The 18,753-nt window shown below is 47.8% G+C and overlaps 1 protein-coding gene across 1 annotated transcript; it reads right to left on the reverse strand.

The window, feature by feature from the left end:
- Positions 1-1,497: 1,497 nt before the first annotated feature.
- Positions 1,498-11,887, reverse strand: LOC125945392 (uncharacterized). Its single transcript, XM_049667144.1, has 6 exons — positions 11,855-11,887; positions 9,701-9,859; positions 6,641-6,914; positions 5,587-5,731; positions 4,250-4,501; positions 1,498-1,630 (listed from the first exon to the last, which is right to left on the reverse strand). The coding sequence occupies exons 1-6, from the start codon at positions 11,885-11,887 to the stop codon at positions 1,498-1,500; spliced, it is 996 nt and encodes a 331-aa protein (XP_049523101.1).
- Between the last annotated feature and the right edge of the window lie 6,866 nt (positions 11,888-18,753).

The following is an 18,753-nucleotide window of genomic DNA, read 5'->3' on the forward strand; positions in this document are numbered from 1 at the left end:
TCACGCGTTTCTTTAGCATTACCGGCAGACTTCAGTCACTCTCGGTCTATCTAACAAAAAACTCAAGGTGTGTTTAGCGTACCCAATCACTGAACAGTGTGCACGAATCACAATAAACACCAGGCATAGAAATGTAACTTTCTTGTGACTTATTTGTTTGGGCTGTTTGCGAAAAAAGTTGTCGCAGTTTCACCTGAAAGGCGAAGCATCAATTGCGATAGCAAATTTGGAGAGAGCTATACAGAGTAATGAGAGTAGCTTTATCAGCTGTATAAACTTGGACATGCAGCAGCGCCGGCAACACGCAGAACTGTTGTCGACGCCGTCGGCGTTTTGCCCGCGTTCGCACGAAATGCGTGCAGCGTTGGTGACTGTTGCCGTAGCCTCTGATATAAATAGGCACTTGGTGCCGCAGCTAAACGTCGCCTCCCTTCCCTCCCCCTCCCCCCCCCCCCCGCACGGCCTTTCGCGCGTCGGAAGAAGGCGCGTTTGCTCTACATATATAGTGATTGTAAAGGAGGAAAGAGACGCTTACGTCTGCAGCCCGGGATCACGGCGCAGAACGCGCGTTTGTTCTCCGCCGTGGGTTCACTCCCCGTGAAAGCGCGCGTCCACTCGCACATACAGCGTTCGGCGGCGCGCGGCGACGATTTCATCTCCATTGACGTCATACGGAACGTCACGGCGACGGCGACGGCGACGCCGACGGCAGAAATCTGCTTTGGAGTGTCCATATAATTGCTATCGCAATAATAGGTCAGAGATGCAAAAATACTGTCAGAAGCATCGCAGTCCTAATAATTACTAGAAAGCGAAACTGGAAAATGAAGCAAGTTATTCAGTGGAAATATATTTAGCTTAGTTTAGATTACTCGAAGAATCAATGCTATGTTACCACGAACTTCTGGCCTTAACACAATACGCCACAGAAAGACAATAAGGATAAAGTGCCCCTTCCATCAATCTGTTTCAAAATAATGCTGATATGTTTCGTACATATATCACTGGGATCAATTGGGAGCCAGGAATTATCTGCGCGCGTGAATACAGACGACGGAGTCGAGACCAGAGTTCCTTAGTCATATTTTCTTTTTACTTTGGTTTACGCTCCAGGGATCGACCTACGGGCATCAATCGACTTACGCGTCCCCAGAGACTAACAAATCGAAACTTGCCATGAACGCGTCGTCATCTGTGACCTGCTTAACAAACTGTTCAAAGGCACAAATTGGTAGGAACACAAACAAATGCTGGTTGTTTGGTTATGGTTACCTTGAATTCATGGATCTTATTCATTTGTGCTAGAGAGAGTGGCGTTTAATGACAGCTAGAATTGTTAGTCATGAATGACAAAACAAATCCTCCAACCGCTACTGCTTTGTCTAGTCATTGTTTTCCGGACACGCAAACTCTGATCTAGCGGGAGGTTTCGGGATTCGTATGAGTCACGTGCTGTAGTCAAGAAATCAAGGTTAGCTAACCATACAACAGCAGCCTTCACCTGGGGGCATTGTTGCTGTCGCGCACAAGCGCCGTGCATCCAGGCTCGTTGAGCAGTGGTTGGTTACGGTAACCCGCCTTCTTCAGGCAGTGGTCGCTGTAGGGAACCACCGAGCTCACGACGAAAAGTCTGCGTAATTTTAAACAAGTTGTGGATTTAGACGGAGCACTCTCTCCCGGCTCTTCCATTTGAAGACAAGGTCTGCTTTGATGACCTCATACGCGTTTACGTGTCTGTGATCTGGCTCATTATGTATATATGTGACTGCTTAATAAAAGGGCCAATTTGGCTAGTTTGGGATGTTGTAGGGCCGTGAAATAGGTACCGAAATGTAATTCTCAGGGAGACACAATGCAAGCATTAGTCGGAGTGTAGGTAGAGTTAACGGTACGGGCGTTATTAGCACCAATATAGTCGAAAATTAACCTTATTGCACTATAGACGGCACAATCTCCCTCCTGCCTTCTTGGTCAAATAAGGCAAGGGTCAACTAAGTGTCCACGCTAAAGAAGAAAGGGATGATTGCGCGTGAAATACGATGCGCATAAGATACACAATGAGTGCGTAATGAGCATAAAAAATAAACAGAATAAAGAGTCGAATTATTTGAATCTCCGCGCACGTTGACCATGTGTTCTTTAGCTTGGGCACTTGGTTGAGCCCCCTTTTTTATAAGCTTCTGCTGGCCTGGACTACATTTTTCTTGCCTTAATAGAAGTTATTCTAACAGACCACATGTTATCCGTTCCACGCATTGTTCTTGTCGTCTGGTACAAAAGGCACGCACCCACGTGGCAAGATTGACCAGGCATTGCCGTGGAAACAATATGGAAGTATTTCTTCCTACTAACCAATATGTTATATTGCCATGTGGTATATATCAGTAATACAAAAAAACAGTAATTAATTTTCTTGCTGTACTATCGGAATGTTAGCAATATGTATCGAGCATACAAGAACACTTGAAAAGTGAAGGGTCTATAATGGAGCCTAAAGTTGGCAAAACAAAAATTCATTTTAAAAACGTAAATTAGAACGTTACAATTTAGAACGGTATATAGGCCTTTTCAACGAGAACGCCCTGGGTGTCACTAAAGAAATGTCACAGTTTCGCCCTAAGGGCGAAGCAATGAATGCGATAGCAACACAGCAATGTCATACGAAGTAAGGTGAGCGGCTTTGGTAGCAATATGAATTGTAGTAAACATGAGCTGATTAAGTAAGCAGGTGTGCTGCGGCGTAAGTAGACCGACATGAAGAGAGACTCGATGACCACGAGAAGGCGCGTGTGAAACGGTGGTGTCGATGAGAAGCGCTTCCCGCGGGCAGCGCGTGCGAAGGGACACACCTGTAGCGCTGCACTGCCGACCCGGGCAGCATTGCATGTGTAGGGTGCGTTGGAAAATGTGGCCCGACTATTACTAACTGATTGAACAAGCGTGGTGTGAGCGCGCACAAACAAACATGAATAGATCACACTGAATGACTGCAGACAACGACTGTCAAAACGCTGGCAGCAAGCGCATACGCCGCAGCAACGGGCGAAGGTGCGTGCGGTCTATCGCTTCAACGGAAACTGAGCGGCGAATGCAGCGGCGCATAAAGGTCAGAGCCGTGTGGAGATAAGCGACGGTGCGAGCGAGCGACGAGCGCGGTTGTTGGCAGAGTAGAAGTGCGCCCCCCCCCCCCCCCCCCCCCGCTCCCTCCGGCGCTGGCTTCTCGCTTCCTTGCTTGCGCGTGGGAGATTGAGTGCGTTCGCTCTACGTGATAGCGCGCGTCCCCGCACGCTTCCGCTCGGGCATACGGCGCGCGGCGAAGACTTTATCTATAGGGAACCTCACGGCGACGGCGACGCCGACGGCAGAAATCCGGTTGAAGTGTCCATATAATTGCTATCGCAATAATACCCTCTGAGCTGACGGAATTGCGCGCGAAGCCACGCGCAATAGCACCGCAGAAGCTACCGCGCATGCCTTCGTAATTTCATTCCCCTGAGATACGTGAAACTATGCACGGTTATAACATGAAATGTTCTACACAAGCTCCGCCCATAAACGCGTAGTGCACCAGTCCCCTGTGACTTCACGCTTCAAAACGCAGTCACCGAGGGATGCCGACAAAGACAGAAGCTCGCCTGCTCTGTGACTTCATGAAAATGGGCGAACATGATATGCTGGCACATCAGTACACACTTAACTTCAGTTGCACAGTCTTGTCCTTGCCAGGTGATCCATAGGTTGTCACGTGTTACAAGTGAGTGCAGCGTACGTGCCGTGTTCTCCCCGGCGCTGTACGGCGCTGCCAAAACCACAAAATGGTGAAGCGAGGCTTTCTTTGCGAATGCTGTTGGATTTTCCTGAGCGTTGCTGCTTTGCGCTGCTGTCTTGTCGAATAGCTCATGCTTAAATAAAATTGGATTGTGTGCCCGATGACGGAGTCGAACCTCGGTCCTCCAGCGCAGCAGCCCGATGTTCTAACCATACAGTTAACCTTTTTTGATTTCGCACGTCTATTGCAATCGCGCCAACGTAAACTAACTTTTCGAGATCATCGCCGCATCTTTAACATTGCGTAGCGCGGACAGTCAAGAGCACATGGGCGCACACTAGTTTCGTTCACACAGGAATGAAATGGGCCAATCTGTAGCATTTGATTCGCCGCCACCAGAAAGCTTCACTTCATACAGGTTCCGAGATGTGCGATGGATCTGCATTATTTCCCATTAGAATGACACAGCGAAACGCGTACCCTTTGCTCAAGTTGGACGGCTGGGCGAAGCTGCGGTAGTAGACGATGGAAGCTAGCGACACCGTGTGGCAGAGCTGCACATCGCGGTTGGCGGTGGATTGCTGCTGCTGCAGCTCCGAGGCCGCAGCCATGCGGCGAACCCTCCACAAGGAAGCAGCCACCTGAGGCAGGGCTGCGCCGGGGCAGCTCGGCTGACCAGTGTAGTCCTCGGCCAACGTCTCGTCAGTACTCACAACCAACATGTCGGCTAAGCTGCACCAAGAAATTACGAGAGGTGATTGCGTTGCAGAGCCGTATAGCATACTCTAGGCGCATGTTAAAGCGGACACTATAGTCTTTTTACAGCGAAGCTGTTTCTGCGGACCCTGTGCCGTCATCCGTTCGCTAAAACCCACGTGACCTAGCGGAAGAGGAGAGGAAAAGAAGAGCTCAACCAGAGTGTTTCTAGGTGGCATTGGCTCAACCCTGCCAGAATGCTGTGAGAGGGTGCAGATGAAAAGGAGAACGGGTAGCGGGAGTTGACGTAAATCGCGTCGTCCAGTACTCGCGTTGGAGGGGGAAGAGCGTGAGGCCGCCAACCAATGGCGGTGTACGGAAAAAGTAGGCCAACGGAGGACTGGGGTTTGAGAGAAATTCGCGTTAGCGTTGGTTGTATATACGGAGCTTTGGTCAAGGACTCTTGCCTGGGAACGTCGTAGAAAAGCGTGGGGCACGCGCTAGCAACGCCGTCACCCGTGGACGTCGACGCGTCCCATCCCCCGCAACCCACTAGGAACGCCGTCGCTCGTGGACACCGACGCGTCCCATCCCCCGCAAGTAGCGCTGTTCACAGCTTCGCTGATCAACATTCTTCATGGAGTGGAAGGGGTGGTGATTTTTTCATTCCACTGTCTATTATTTTGCACTGGCCAGGGTTCTACAACAGTTGTCGAAAATTGAAAAAAAAAACCCCGAAAAATAAATACTCAAGCATCAGACTACAGTTAAACTGGAACTTATAGAGTTCTCTGAACTGCGATGTCCGTTTTCGGTGCAAACGTTATGAATTTTGTTAAATTCATCCTTCAATTAATTTAAGATTCACCCACCTCCAGCATGTTATGTTGCAACTATGAAGCCCTAAATCACCACTCTCCTTAATACAGTCGGCAGAATTCAGCTCCCTTTCTCAAGTGCAACAAATGTATCTCAAATTGTTTTAACGGTTGTCTAGTAAGACGTATCTGCGTTTCATTCGTAATCGCCGAGATAAATCGGAGTTGGCCTTATGCTACAAACTTTTCTTAGCGTCTTGGTTATATTCAAAGCCCATTTAAAGAGCGTAAACGGCCGCGCACCTGGCGATATTCTTGATATCAAAGCGTCTGGCAAGCATTGCCTCCTTGTACGGAAGGGCCACTGAGAGAAGGCGAGTCTTGCTTCGCAGGAGTTGCAGGAGTCTCGCAAACGTGTTGTAATCGTCTGCTACCTCGCAAGGACCACCTGCATAGAAAGCGATTTTGAGAAACTCAAGAGGCGCTTCACTTAACTCCTCCTTTCAGCAACGTCCTGTAGACAACTAAAAGTTAGTCTGCAAGTGACCAGCAGTGGTAAAACAAGATCCGGCACTGGAATCCACTTTTCAACTAGAAGACTTGTTCACAAGAACGCCTTGGTCAGCTCGTTGGTGCATAAGAAAGAAATGAAGTTTACAGCGCAAGAAAGACCAAGATGAGAAGCACAGTGCACAGGGCCGGCACTCATTTTTTGGCTATTGGGTTCTGACACAATGACAGCGCTTAATTCTGCAAGATTGGTGGTATTATTTTTCAGTAATTAGTTACAGAGTTGCAAACTCCATAGTTTCGTTTTCGGAGATATTGCAATTTCAACAATTTTTTAAATTAAAAATTGATGGCCTCAGAAAATTCGCTTACTTGCAGTCAGTACACTAACTTTTTCTTTTAAATGAAACACACCACATCGAATTCGGTGCTTCGGTTGCCAAGAAAAACAATTCCTCCGTTTTCATCTAAGTTGATAGGAGCCCCTTAGCCAAAGCTTCCTCTTTAGTCAAGTTGCATCTGTTTGAATTTTAAAATCTGTAGGTATTTTTCGGCCATCTGAGCCGCTTTTTAAGGTATGACCACATGACCAGGTTTCAGCCACATTAAGGAATGAAACGGTTAACCTAACCTGGGCACCTCACCCGAACAACCACAGGGGTTGCCTTTTATTATATGCACACACATATATTTTTTTGAATTAATAAACGTCTCTCTCTTTCTCCTTCCCGCCATGTAAATTTACAATCAAGCTTACCAACCGATCCTGGATGAGCTATCTAAGATTGGCGAGGCGCTTCAGAGCCGACGCCATGATTGACGAAACGTACAGGCCCCGAAAACTCACCTGGGTACCTCCAGTCCAGGTGCGCACCGTCGAAGGACCACGCTTCCAGCCACGTCGCGAAATTGTGGGCGAAGCTTTGCAGCGCCTTCGCGGACTCGCCGGCGAGTCTTGAGAAGTCGCCAGCGTCGCTCAGCTCACCGCCCAGCCAGCCCAGAATGCGAGGCGCGTGCGCGTATCGAGACTTGTCCGGCAGCCTGTGTTCCAACGTTGGCTGCTCCGTGTCAACCAGTGAACGGGAACGAAAGTGATACTTACAAGCTATGTCGACGAAGCGCTAGAAAAAATAACTGACAGTCACTAAAGTATCTTTACGTGATTTGAACGCGAAAGTATGAGGACTTGTCTAAGTTATCACCCTAAATTAAAACTCCAGTTTAATCCGCCGTAATCCACTTTGATCCACCTTAATCCGCTTTATTTCACAGTAATCAACCTTAATCCGCTTTATTCCGCCTTAATCCACTCTAATCTACATTAATGCACTTTATTCTACCTTAATCCGAATTTGGGAGTAGGCCAGGCCCGACGCCATGGCTATTCACCATGGGATTTCGCAGTGTGAGCCGCAGCACGTCCAGCGCCGGGAACGTGACGTCAGCACTTGGTCACGTGGGTTTTGGTACCATCTGATGATAACAACGGACACCGGATTTTCAGCTTCATGGAGCATATAATGTTTTCGCATTAAAACGCGCAACCTTGTTTTACTGATAACAGCAACTTTGAGCAAGGAAATATGGACTGGACGAATTTGTTCGTATGTATTGCTACGAGGCGCTGCAGTAGCGAAGGATGACGACAGGACTGACGAAGACGACGATCGCCGATAGTCACGCACACGGGGGATCTCTTTGTATGCCTGTCTCCTGCCCGTTGTATATATGGTGTAGATATATTGTCAAGCGTATTTTCTACCCATAACAATTTGGTGGAGCTGCGGGGTACGCACCTGAAGGGGAAATGGGGAGGCAGCTTCAATATCGCGGCGGAAGATGCGCACGATATTGTCGGATGCAGCAGGAACGGGCGGGAGACGAAAGTCCTCGCAGGTAGACGTCGCAGCCGTGTTCGGAAGACGGGTAAAGTTCGGAGTAATGCGGCGACTTTTTGCTTCCTCAAAGCGTCGTCATTCATTGACAACCGTAACAGTATTATATTTGATAGACTTAGCTTGTCCTTAAGCCTATTACCCTGTGCGAAATACCGGGTTACATAAGACGTGGATGGCAGTATAGCAAACCTTTTTGTGCGTGTTCTGGCGCGCAGTTTAACCATAGAGGACAGGCAGCTAGGAGAGTTTAGTATAGGGTACACGAAGCCTTAGCATGCGCTATGAAATAGCAGATCCAAATTGCACATATGCGGAACGCTATAACAGATTATTTCAGCTTGCCCGTAAACGAATTAGGACTGCGAAATACAGGATCACCGGGGAGGCGTACAGCAGAAACAACGCTGGTAGCGGAATCTGGTGACGTAGAGTTTAACCAGAGAGCAACCAAGGCTAATACTGCATTAACCTGCAATATTCCACTCAATTGCTGGTGTAAAACTTCACTCGTGACATAATCATTAACAAACACAATTTTTATGATTTTCTTTCGACGAGAACACTCACGCGACAAAAAAGTGTTCCAGGCGTATTGTTCTCGTGCAAAGCATCACAACATGTCGTTACCAGGTTTCATTAAAATAACTAAATTGTGCGCTTTTACGTGCCATAACCACGGCCTGTTCATGAGGCTGGCGATCGTGGGGGACTCAGGGTTACTTTTGACTACCCATGGTTATTTAAGGCGCCGCACCTAAATCTATGTGCATGGGCGTTCTTGCATTTCAACTTAATCGAAATGCACCCACAACTGCTGGAATCACCCACGTGACCTTGAGCTCAGCTGAACACCATGTCCACTAAGCTACAGCGGTGGGTCTACCAGCTTTGCTGCTGGTATCCCGACTGTAAGCAAATTTACACCCTCCGTGTGTTATAAGGGTGTAAATCGGTCTATAGCTCACACCTTTACACCCGTAAAGGGCGTAAATGTGTGAGTTATAGGTCTATTTACACACTTGTGCACCCTTAACGGCGGAAACTGGTTTGCACTGCACGACTCCGCTAATGCGGAAATCTGTAAACGCGAGCAAGTTTACGGACAATCTAAGGCACTCTATTAAGTGCTTCGTGGGTTACGTAAGTACGCTATCCTGTGGATTTAGCGTGGCGGCTTAGCATGGCCCGCGCAGCTAGGCGAAACAATATGGGAAGTCCGAGGCCGCACGTTTTAATCCGAATTCGGCCTTGTTGCTTGCTCTTCTTCGCAAGATCAAAACGTAAATGATAAAATAAGCTTTCGCTTAGTCACATCTCTCCTTGAGAGAAAAGCATTAGCGATGTTTTGTCATCATTATTGATCAGCAGTCTGTTCTGACGCTGCCGGGAATAACAAGAGGTGCTGCCATGCATGTGCTTTCCATTGTTATGTTCCAGATGGATATGCAACATTGGCGTCGGTCATTTGTTGGTGATGCTGAATGCTCTGCTAAAATTCTCATTGAAGACTTGTGTATTAACGTGGCCGTAGCTATTTGGCTGCGTCCACATAAACATTTGTAATATGTTGTCCTTAAGTATTGGAAGCGTCAGAATCGTTAACATGCAGCCTCACTTATTTTTTTTTATTCTGCGAGAACATCAACGTAGCACATCAACACCTTGTCTAGGCGGTGTTACTCTAGCCCTAATGCGCTCTCGAGCAGGTCATCACGACGACGGCGGCGGCACCGATTGTATTCTGGCGTCTCGAGCGTCCCTACATAACCAGTAAGGAAAAAATAATTAATTTGTGGCCGAAACAAGAAAAAAAATCTACTCGTTATTGGTGACAGAATTGAACTCATTTTTTTTATTGCCACCAACCTCATCATATTCACTGTAGTGCCTGTCGTCTCATCTAGCATTAAGTCTTGTCGGACGCGCTTTCCTAGTACATTGGTTACGCACAAACCAAGCCCACGAGTGCAGTATTAAAATCTCCTCTCTGTGTGTCGTCGAGAACAGACCTGCTTCGCGAACAGACCGGCTTTGTCCAGGTAGAATTGTCCGTAGACGACGTCAGTGCACACGCTGTAGAGGTCCTCCAACAGGCCCGCGGTGTCGGGCGCCTCCTTGTACAGGCATACCAGGCGCCGTCGGCGAATGACGGGAAGCCGGAGGCTGGGCTGATGTCAGAAGTAACAAGTGACTTTGTCGGTGCATTGCTGTGTCATGGTGCATTCATTTGATCAAATTGCGCAGCTTGTGGGTTCGGCTCCAACCAGTGACTAGTTGTCTTTTCATCCACTTTCATTTGCCTATTCTTTATTATTTTGTACATTTCAATGTACAACCGCAGTTAATTTCCCCTGATGCCATCCTTGGCTTCATTGTCTGTTGGCTTTATATGGTCATGAGTAACAAATTTTGTTCACTACGAGCAGCAGAGTTTGTTATATTTTCCCCAAAATTATACATGTTTGTATCTTTCAATATTACGTGAGTGATCGTTATATTTTAATCATGCACTAGCCTCGCCTGAAGCTTTCTGATGAACGTCGGAACGCGGTTAACTTATTTGCATACGTGGCCTCGGACTTGCCAGTTCTTCCAGATTGCGGCCAAAAAGAGGTGCCCATGGTTTTTTTGAAACCTAGCTTGCACGCTCAATTTCACTCTGCTTCACTTCATTGCAATCTTCTGTAGCTGCAGACGACCACATTGATGTTTGACGGGGCGTTGGACACGACGTCTTCCGTCAACAATGAAAATAGAACACAGTGTTTCGTTGATCATAATGTTTGCAGCCAATCACCACCCTGTGCATGCGCTTTAAAAAGCTTATACAATTCTTCCAATGAGAAAAAAAGGAACATGATTGTCTGTACAATAAATCGACATTTATTTAGTCTGTAATTATGTCTACATACTCACAAGAAATTGTACGATGCATCATCCTTTCAGATTGGCTTTCTTTTAGTGGAGTTTTTAGCGCATATCAATAATATTATGTAACTTTGACACATTTAATGTCAATCACAATTCTTGATCTGGAAGGGTTCGTTGGCAACGTGTTGGTAACGAGAAACTGATTTGTATAGGTTGTTTTCGCGAACGAAGAAGTGCTCAAAGGATTCTGTATTATTTCGTTCTTAAGTTTTCATTTGTTCGCTTCTTTTTATTTTGTCAATTTGGTTGACTGATTAGAATGGTGTGCGTGCTGTTGCGCTATTGTTATGTTTCTTTGCTTGGAAAGCCCAATATAGAAGCGCATTTGTCGCTTTTGTAATAAATTTAGACGTTTTTCTATAGCCCACCAGCCATGCTCATAAACAGAGTAGCAGCATTGTGAATAAAAAAAAAATTACAAAGATTAAATCGATGAAAGGTTCTTAGGGGCCCCATGAAATCAATAATAATTTATTAGGTTAGGCTGGAATGGCAAATTAGACCTCTGGGACACCGAACAAGTCCGTCTTGACACATGTGCGCAGACTTGGTAAGCCGGAACAGACGAAAAAAAAAAAATAAATAGGTCGGGAACGCCAAGTTCCTCTTCGTGACTTCATAGATTTTGATGACGTCTGCTATGAAAAAGCTGACAGTTTCTATATATATATATATATATATATATATATATATATAGTATATAAGTATTATAAGATGTGTAAGTATTACATATTCACGGTTTTCAGAGATGCTGCCGGGACCCCAGAGAACTACTGAGCTTTTACAGCCTCTCCCGGTGAAACCAGGCTACGGATCTACCCGATGTGCACCCAAATCGACATTAAGTGTTTGGACCTAGCACAGTGCGCCACAGGCTGCAGTACCTTCTGTGGCTATCGTAAGGCACCCGACAACTTTCGCTGAAAACAATCAGCATTCATTCGCCGAATATTTAAAGCAAGCCGAGAGATCTTGAAAGAACTAGAGTTTGAGATCAGATCGTCAGATCGCGATAAATACGACAATGGTAGTGGTAATGTGGGCTTGTTGGTTGTTTATCTCGGAACGACATGTGCTTTCTCGAGCCCTCCAGCCTTGTCAGTGCTACAACTAGCTGATTTCAAAATAAGGGAAGCCTGAGCATTGGTAGTGAAGATCGATAGAATAGATAGGCTAGTCAGTGAAGGGAAGATAACATGAATCTCTTTTTGTCGCGAGGTGACACCTGTTACCATCCGATACAGAAATACAACTTCCATCTGCATTCTCTCCGCCCACCTATATCTATATGCTTGCCTGCCAACCTGCGTACTGTCTGCCTACCTGTTTGTTGCCCCTCTCCGTTTGTCCACCGATTCATGCAATTTAATACATTCAGCCCATACGATCCCATATAATTCAATCCGCCCGTCCGTCTATCGATCTGTCCAACCCATCCAGTTCAATTAATTCAGTCCATTCAGTCCCAATCCAATCGGATCCGCCCGTACGTACAACACTGCATCCCATCCCATCCAATTCAAATCATCCATTCAATTCAATTTCATTACACTCAACTCCTTCAATTCAGTCCATCCAGTTCGTTCCATCTAAATCAATCGGTCAGCCAGTCAGCCAATCAATCAATCAATCAATCAATCAATCAATCAATCCCTCCGTCTGTACGTCCTGCCGACCACCTGTCCGTCCAAGCACTGGTGACTTTCTACAAAACCATGCGTTACCAGCCTATATACGAGTATGATGAGCCGGATAAGCTTTAAATACTCGCCTTCAACACGGTCCTAGCGGCGTTCACGTTGACCGGCGTCAGTGACGTGCCGATGACGAAGCGGCGACGGCGGACGCAATTGGACGCGTTCTCGTCGGGCAGCTGATACGTGTGAGTTGGTTGGACGGTCTCGAGCGCGGCTCCGCCTGCATAAGCCGCCGCTTCGCCGGCACCCCGCATGTACGGGGTCAGCAGGGCCAGCGCGGGAAGCAGCAGAACCACGAGCACGGCACTCAGCACGAACATGGACGACTGCAGGAACCTGCGAGAGCGTTGTGCACACCGGGAAGGAGGGAATGAGCACCGTGCGCTGGGGGCCAGATGCCGTTGCGGCTGCTTCAGCTTCCTCGAGATCTGCCGACGCCAGCCACTTGGGCTACGACGGAAACGGGACGATTTTCTGAACAGCAGCAGATGTGCGCCTGTTTAATGCCTTGTTTGAACTTTATTCATCGTTATGTTGCGCTGTGGCAGGAACGGTGACATACGAAGTCAGCAGAATACAAGGAAAAACAAAACTGAAGCGCAACTTGTCGGCCTTTGCGCCACGTCCAGGGAAGAAATGCTTTGTATTGACTTACTTATTCATCTAGCGTGCATGCTTTCTGCCATAATTTTGTGATGCAAGGTGGATGCACTTTCACGCATAGTTCTATCGGCTTTAAAGCGGAGCGGGGAAAGCGTTCTCCGTTCTGTGGCTGGCATGAGTTTTCTATGCATGCGCACTACCGATTCCGCTAAGCGGCTGTGCAAATTGCTATAGCGTGACCCCGTCGGAATGGAGCGGACCGCAAACGCTTTGCTTAATCTGTCAGCGTGAGACGCAGATAGGCATGTTCTGTATGGTTAGGCGGCGCGTGCGGTGACACCGCGAGCACCGGCCGATCTTGGAGGTTATGACAGATGCATAGATAAATAAATAAATATATATTACAAAATCTGCGAGTGGGCAGACTGGTGGTAGATTCTCCGGGAGCTGCAGGTGTGATGATTCATGCAACGTTAGCATGGTTGGTAGTAAATAATATTCTGAATGGCTTCCTGACTTCCGAAATTTATTGTATTCAAAAAAATACTACGATGTAAAGGTCACGATTGGCGATTGTTATGCACGTGTGGAGATACTTATTCTATTCATATCATATATAAAAAAGAACAATTTCTTGCAGGTTAAAAAAAAAATAAGGCCTGATAAATGATGCCGCGAGAAAGTATGAAGCCGCAAGCATGAAGACTAGACATATACATGCACCCTCTATACCCATCTTTCCTATTGTAGCTGAATGATCGCAGCGTCAGAGTTTCTACTAGTAATTGTGTAGGAAACTCTATGCAGTGATGCACCTGCTTTGCGCACGCACGCGCACATACACACAGAAAGAGAGAGACAGAACCCACACGTGCACTGTGGTCTTAAAGGAAAATCATAGGTGTTAATAAAGTTGGCAGCTTCACGCAAACGCAACAGTTAAATTTTATCGAGAAATAAAGAGTCTGATGCCGAATGTCAGGCAGGTGTCTATGCGTGCAAATATAGCGTCCTGGCCTTTGAGCATTACCTTGGCTGTAATTGAAGGTTGCGTACTAGCGTGGAGTTCCCCTTGAGAGCGAAACATTCCATATACGTATCGTAGCGGGGCTCCACCGTTAGACGTGGCGTAAGCCCGTAATGAGGTTGAAGCCCGTAACGTAAGCGCCGTAATGAGGTGGAATGAACCAGTAAAGGGTACCGACAAGGGCTCAGTGGCCACACGTGGTGGCGGGGACTCACGTGTTCACCCGTGCTTCCGGCCGCCGCCCCGTACCACGTGGTCTCGCCTGTCTCCTAGCCGGGGACTGTTGACCGGCCACCGGCGGGGCACTCACTCGCGCAACGCTGCGGTGATTAGGCGCGGCAGTGTCCGAGGTCAGCTGCGTGGCGCTTCTTGCCGCTTTCGCAACTGTGAAGCAAACATACATGTTCCAGTGTGCTCATTCATGTTCCAGCAATGTGTTCCACAAAAGGTTGAACGCAGACTCCCGACAGGAAAAGTTGGCATCCGCCATGAATGAAAGCGCAACGCTTCGGACCTGACCCAGGTAAATCTACAGCGTATAGAGTACCACACTGAAACGAGTACAATTGGCATAAAAAAAAGAACGAGCTACTGGAATGGCGAAAAAAAGCTGAATTCTATAGCGAAGGGCACATAGCCTCGTATTCAAAGTGTCAGTGTGTACTAGTTCTTTCGACCTACACAGTCACCCAATAAATTAGAAGCACCACGCGTTAACGGAGCAAAGCTTCACATTTGTCATGAAAGCTGTTTTCCTTAAGCATTTGTGGATTACTGTGCAAGGAGCAACTGCACACAGACACTGATACGTTCTTACTCTCTCATCTATAGGCGCAGTGCGACAGAATGCAGTGCCATAATATACATGGCAGAAAGCCAAAGACACGAGACACTACAGGAAGGCCATGGAGGAAGGACTTAGGCAGAAGCGTGACGTCATGCAGACAGCTTTCGCAAGTCCACACCCCGTGAAGCCACCCCCTTATCTTTTCTCTCTCCTGTGCCTCCAAAAGTCAACAGAATACGTGACCTAGCACTCGGCGGAGTCAGTACATGTGTTTGGTTCCCGGTAGGTTTTAATCGAGGAGCACCGCGAGTACTTTGCCAATCATCCTGTGCACACGTTCTCCCGACATGCTTGCGCAAATTCTGTGGCTTCTTGTAGCGTATACATTTATCTTCGTCGCAATCTGAGAGAGCCGTAGCCGCACGTTGCTGGCTGTCGGTCTTTTCGAAAGTACGCTTGCTGAGATCGGTTTGTCTTGACTTGTCCCTCGTGCTCACTGCGCTATGCTATTTGTATTACGATGAATAACCAACATGGCCAAACCTATTCCCTTCGGAGATCGGGGCTGGTAGACATTAAAAGAAACTGCTGCATGATCAGGAGCTCGGTGAACGTTTTCTGGGTTGAAATTTTATCCCGTGACGCTCCCTTCGAGCTTTTATTTCCTCCGTAACTAGGTTAATTGTTACTTTTGTTAAACGTGCAGTAGTTTATGTCTGTTATTTTTGTTTTGTTCTGACGGAGCCTCGGTGGGACAAGTTCAGTGTCCTAAAATGGTGCACTTAGAATGTAGCGTGTGCTGTTGAGTGTGGGTGTATTGCCGGTGTGTGAAGGACGTTAACTACTTTGTTGCCTTCTTTTCATTAGGCCATTGGTATAATGGCTCTTGTGTGTGCTCGCGTTGTTCTCTTTTGCACAGGCACCTTGCACTGGCCAGAGGGCGCCATAGACGCTTTCATTGATCAGCGTCACCCACATTCTGGCCACTAGGGATGCGAATAAAATGAGACGGCATTCCAAGCGATAACGACCCTTGCTTCATCACTCCTCGGAGTGCTACGCGCAGAGTTCTCCCAAGGTCGATCATGGCTACTGGTGTCGGACATATCATGTGGCGCATTTTATCAGCGATAGCGGCCAGACTGTACGTGAGAAGCGAACATCACTTCCAAATGAAAATATTTGTGAATTTGGCCCCTGATTTTGATCTCGAGTACGCCCAGTAATTCGGAACATGCGCAATTGAAAACTTTCATATCTCAGTCATACTTGGCGCGCTATGAGCGATCCAAGATGTCCCCGCTGAATGAGCATCGCCTGTTCCTCCAATTGATCTGTATTCGTGTGACGTCACATACGCTGCATTGCTGTCCCATTCGCAACTTGCACTGCGCTGCTCTAGATAAGCGAATCGGGATAAATCGCAGCTTTCCACTGCGATGTTTGTAAGGCAATATGGCTGCCTCGATGCCGTCAGTGCATACGACTACACACACACTGTGCTCAGACACTGTTGTCAACAGTGCTGATTGAATGCAAGGTGCCCTCGCTTCGTTCGCGTCGTTTCAATCATCTTCATCATTATCATGATCATCATCACATCTTGATGTTTTCTGTAGGCCGAATTCATGTCCCAGCGATCTCCAATTGCTCCTGTGCGCCCAAACGTAGTTTCTTAAAAAAAAAAGCACTTTAGGCAACTTTAACGAGAGTGTCCATGGGGGGAGGGTAAATCATATGGTGCTTCAGCCTGAATGATAATTAGATATTGGCTGGCGTGGACAATCTGTCTCGTGCGGCATGTTGCAAGCAGAGCAAATTGGTGGCGCGACTGCTTCGCTAATTTGGTGATGGCGAGAGCCAGCGCGTGGGTGACACGTGGGCGCGATTCACAACAGCCGCCGATGGCTGACCTCTCAGACGAGGGGTGCTAATCTGGCGCCATCTTGTAGTCATCGTCGCCGAACTAAGCTTTTGTTTTCACGCTTTCGTCATACCCTCCGCTTTCCATCTGATGGTTCCGCCGCCCCTTTCCGCTTTCCTCCTCGCGTCTTTGATCCCCCACTGCGCTCCGCGTTCGCTTTCATCTTTCGCTGTGCTCGTTCGCTCGGTTACGCCGCCGTCGCTCGTCTCAGGAATGGGCGCCTAAGAGCTGCGTTCCAATATTGCCTCACGAGTGCAACAATTCACAGTGATAAATACAGGTGTGGATCATAGAACAAACGGGGATAGCCGATATTCTAATTGACAGTAAGAGAAAAAAAATGGAGCTGGGCAGGCCATATAATACGTAGGATGGATAACCGGTGGACCATGAGAGTTACAGAAAGGATACCAAGAGAAGGGAAGCGCATGCAGTCGAGGACGGCAGAAAACTAGGTGGGGTGATGAAGTTAGGAAATTTGCAGGCGCAAGTTGGAATCAGCTAGCGCAAGACAGGGTTATTTGGAGATAATTATGATGATGATGAAATAAAGTCACAAGCAAAATATCGAATAAATCCATGTACTAACCATCATTGCCAGGCTACTGAACAATCACGGTGCCAACCAGAGTTCCGTATTTTTCTTCTTCTTTCCGGGGTTTTTGATTGCCAAAACCAGTTCTGATTATGAGGCACGCCGTAGTGGAGGGCTCCGGGTTAATTTTGACCACCTGGGGTTCTTTAAGGTGCACTACAACGCAAGCACAGGGGTGTTTTTGCATTTCGCCTCCATTGAAATGCGGCCTCCGCGGCCGGGATGCTATCCCGCAACCTCGTGCTCAGCAGCACAACGCCTTAGCTGACTGAGTCACCGCGGCGAGTCAGAGTTCGCTCTAGAATATTTAGTAAGAAAGTCTGTGCTTCCAAAGGATGCACCCAAAAACTGCACCAACGTGTCATAGATTTACCTTTGCGGGTGCGCATCGGGGCGGTGGTCGTGTTGTCAGCCAAGCCCGTGAGCCGTCTGATCCGCTGCCAGAACCCGCCGGTTTCCTCGGCGCTCGAGGCCTGTGTCATCTCGCCGTCCGCGGTACAGCGCCGAATTTCCCGAGTGGTCGTGTGCTCGTTGTAAGCTTCTTGTTGGTGCTCACCCTTTCTCGCTGGCTTCGCATTCGGCAGGAGCGCCTCCACCCGCCCGAACAGGCTTTTCTGGATGGCGCACGGTATAGAGGGCCATCGAAGGAGTAAGCGGAACGCACTGGCGGACTAGATTGTCTGGCGCAATGCTGATGTTTAACGGCGAAGCTATTAGCCTCTAGTTGATCGAGAATTTCTCGTGGCGTGCTCACCCAAAAATTGACAGCTGGAAAAGGGGTTTGTGCTTTAGTTTCTGCGCAACACAATTGTGTTTTCTCATATATTTGAATTACAGTTCGGTGTATCACGTCTGCATGGTGCGTGTAAGTCGTACTTTATGAATTTTTGAGGCAATTTACTCTGAAAAATTCAGTTATTTCAATGAGGCGCTTGCACTTGGCGGAGGGCCTAGAAGAATAAGGATGTGTGCTGCACTTCCGCACACGTGCTTGCGCGCGTGGCGTATGTCGCTCGCGGTGGTGGTGCTTGGCTGACGTCTAACGTCCGCACCATCTTCGCTGTATACATCCACTTTCATAGGGTGGAATGGAGGCATATGTTTCTTTCCATCTTTTTTTTTGTGTGTGTGGGATTTAACTTCTAAAGGTGTGGCTATGAGTGACGCCCTAGTGGCGCACTCCATATCAGCTCATTCGAAGTTGGTGAAGAGGGGCATAACTAACATGTGTTTGAAAAACGCTCTTAAGAAATCATGCCCACACTTAATGAAAACCAGTTTCGAGCAGCAGTCCGCGCGGCTCAAGGAGGCTGGTTATCCAAACCAGGTTTTGGTGTCGGTGGCAGAAAAGTTGCTGAAACAGGAACGTTCGGGACATTGCCCTCATGAGAATGCGAGAGCTAGCGGACGTGAACAGGTGATAACCGCAGTGATCCCGTACATTCACCAGATTTCGCATAGCCTGAAAAAGATAGGGAGTCGAGGCAACGTGCGGGTT

This window comes from Dermacentor silvarum, chromosome 5 (assembly GCF_013339745.2).
Source record: "Dermacentor silvarum isolate Dsil-2018 chromosome 5, BIME_Dsil_1.4, whole genome shotgun sequence".
Classification (NCBI taxonomy): domain Eukaryota; kingdom Metazoa; phylum Arthropoda; class Arachnida; order Ixodida; family Ixodidae; genus Dermacentor; species Dermacentor silvarum.

What these genes read in the sequence shown, in the direction of transcription:
- LOC125945392 (XM_049667144.1), bottom strand. Translation starts at nt 11,887, where the DNA reads ATGCAGATGGAAGTTGTATTTCTGTATCGGATG. An exon ending in CCGGTCTGTTCGCGAAGCAG is followed by an intron (nt 6,915 to 9,700) that starts GTCTGTTCTCGA and finishes TATTTTTTCTAG; the next exon opens with CGCTTCGTCGACATAGCTTG. An exon ending in CCGTCCAACTTGAGCAAAGG is followed by an intron (nt 1,631 to 4,249) that starts GTACGCGTTTCG and finishes AAAATTACGCAG; the next exon opens with ACTTTTCGTCGTGAGCTCGG.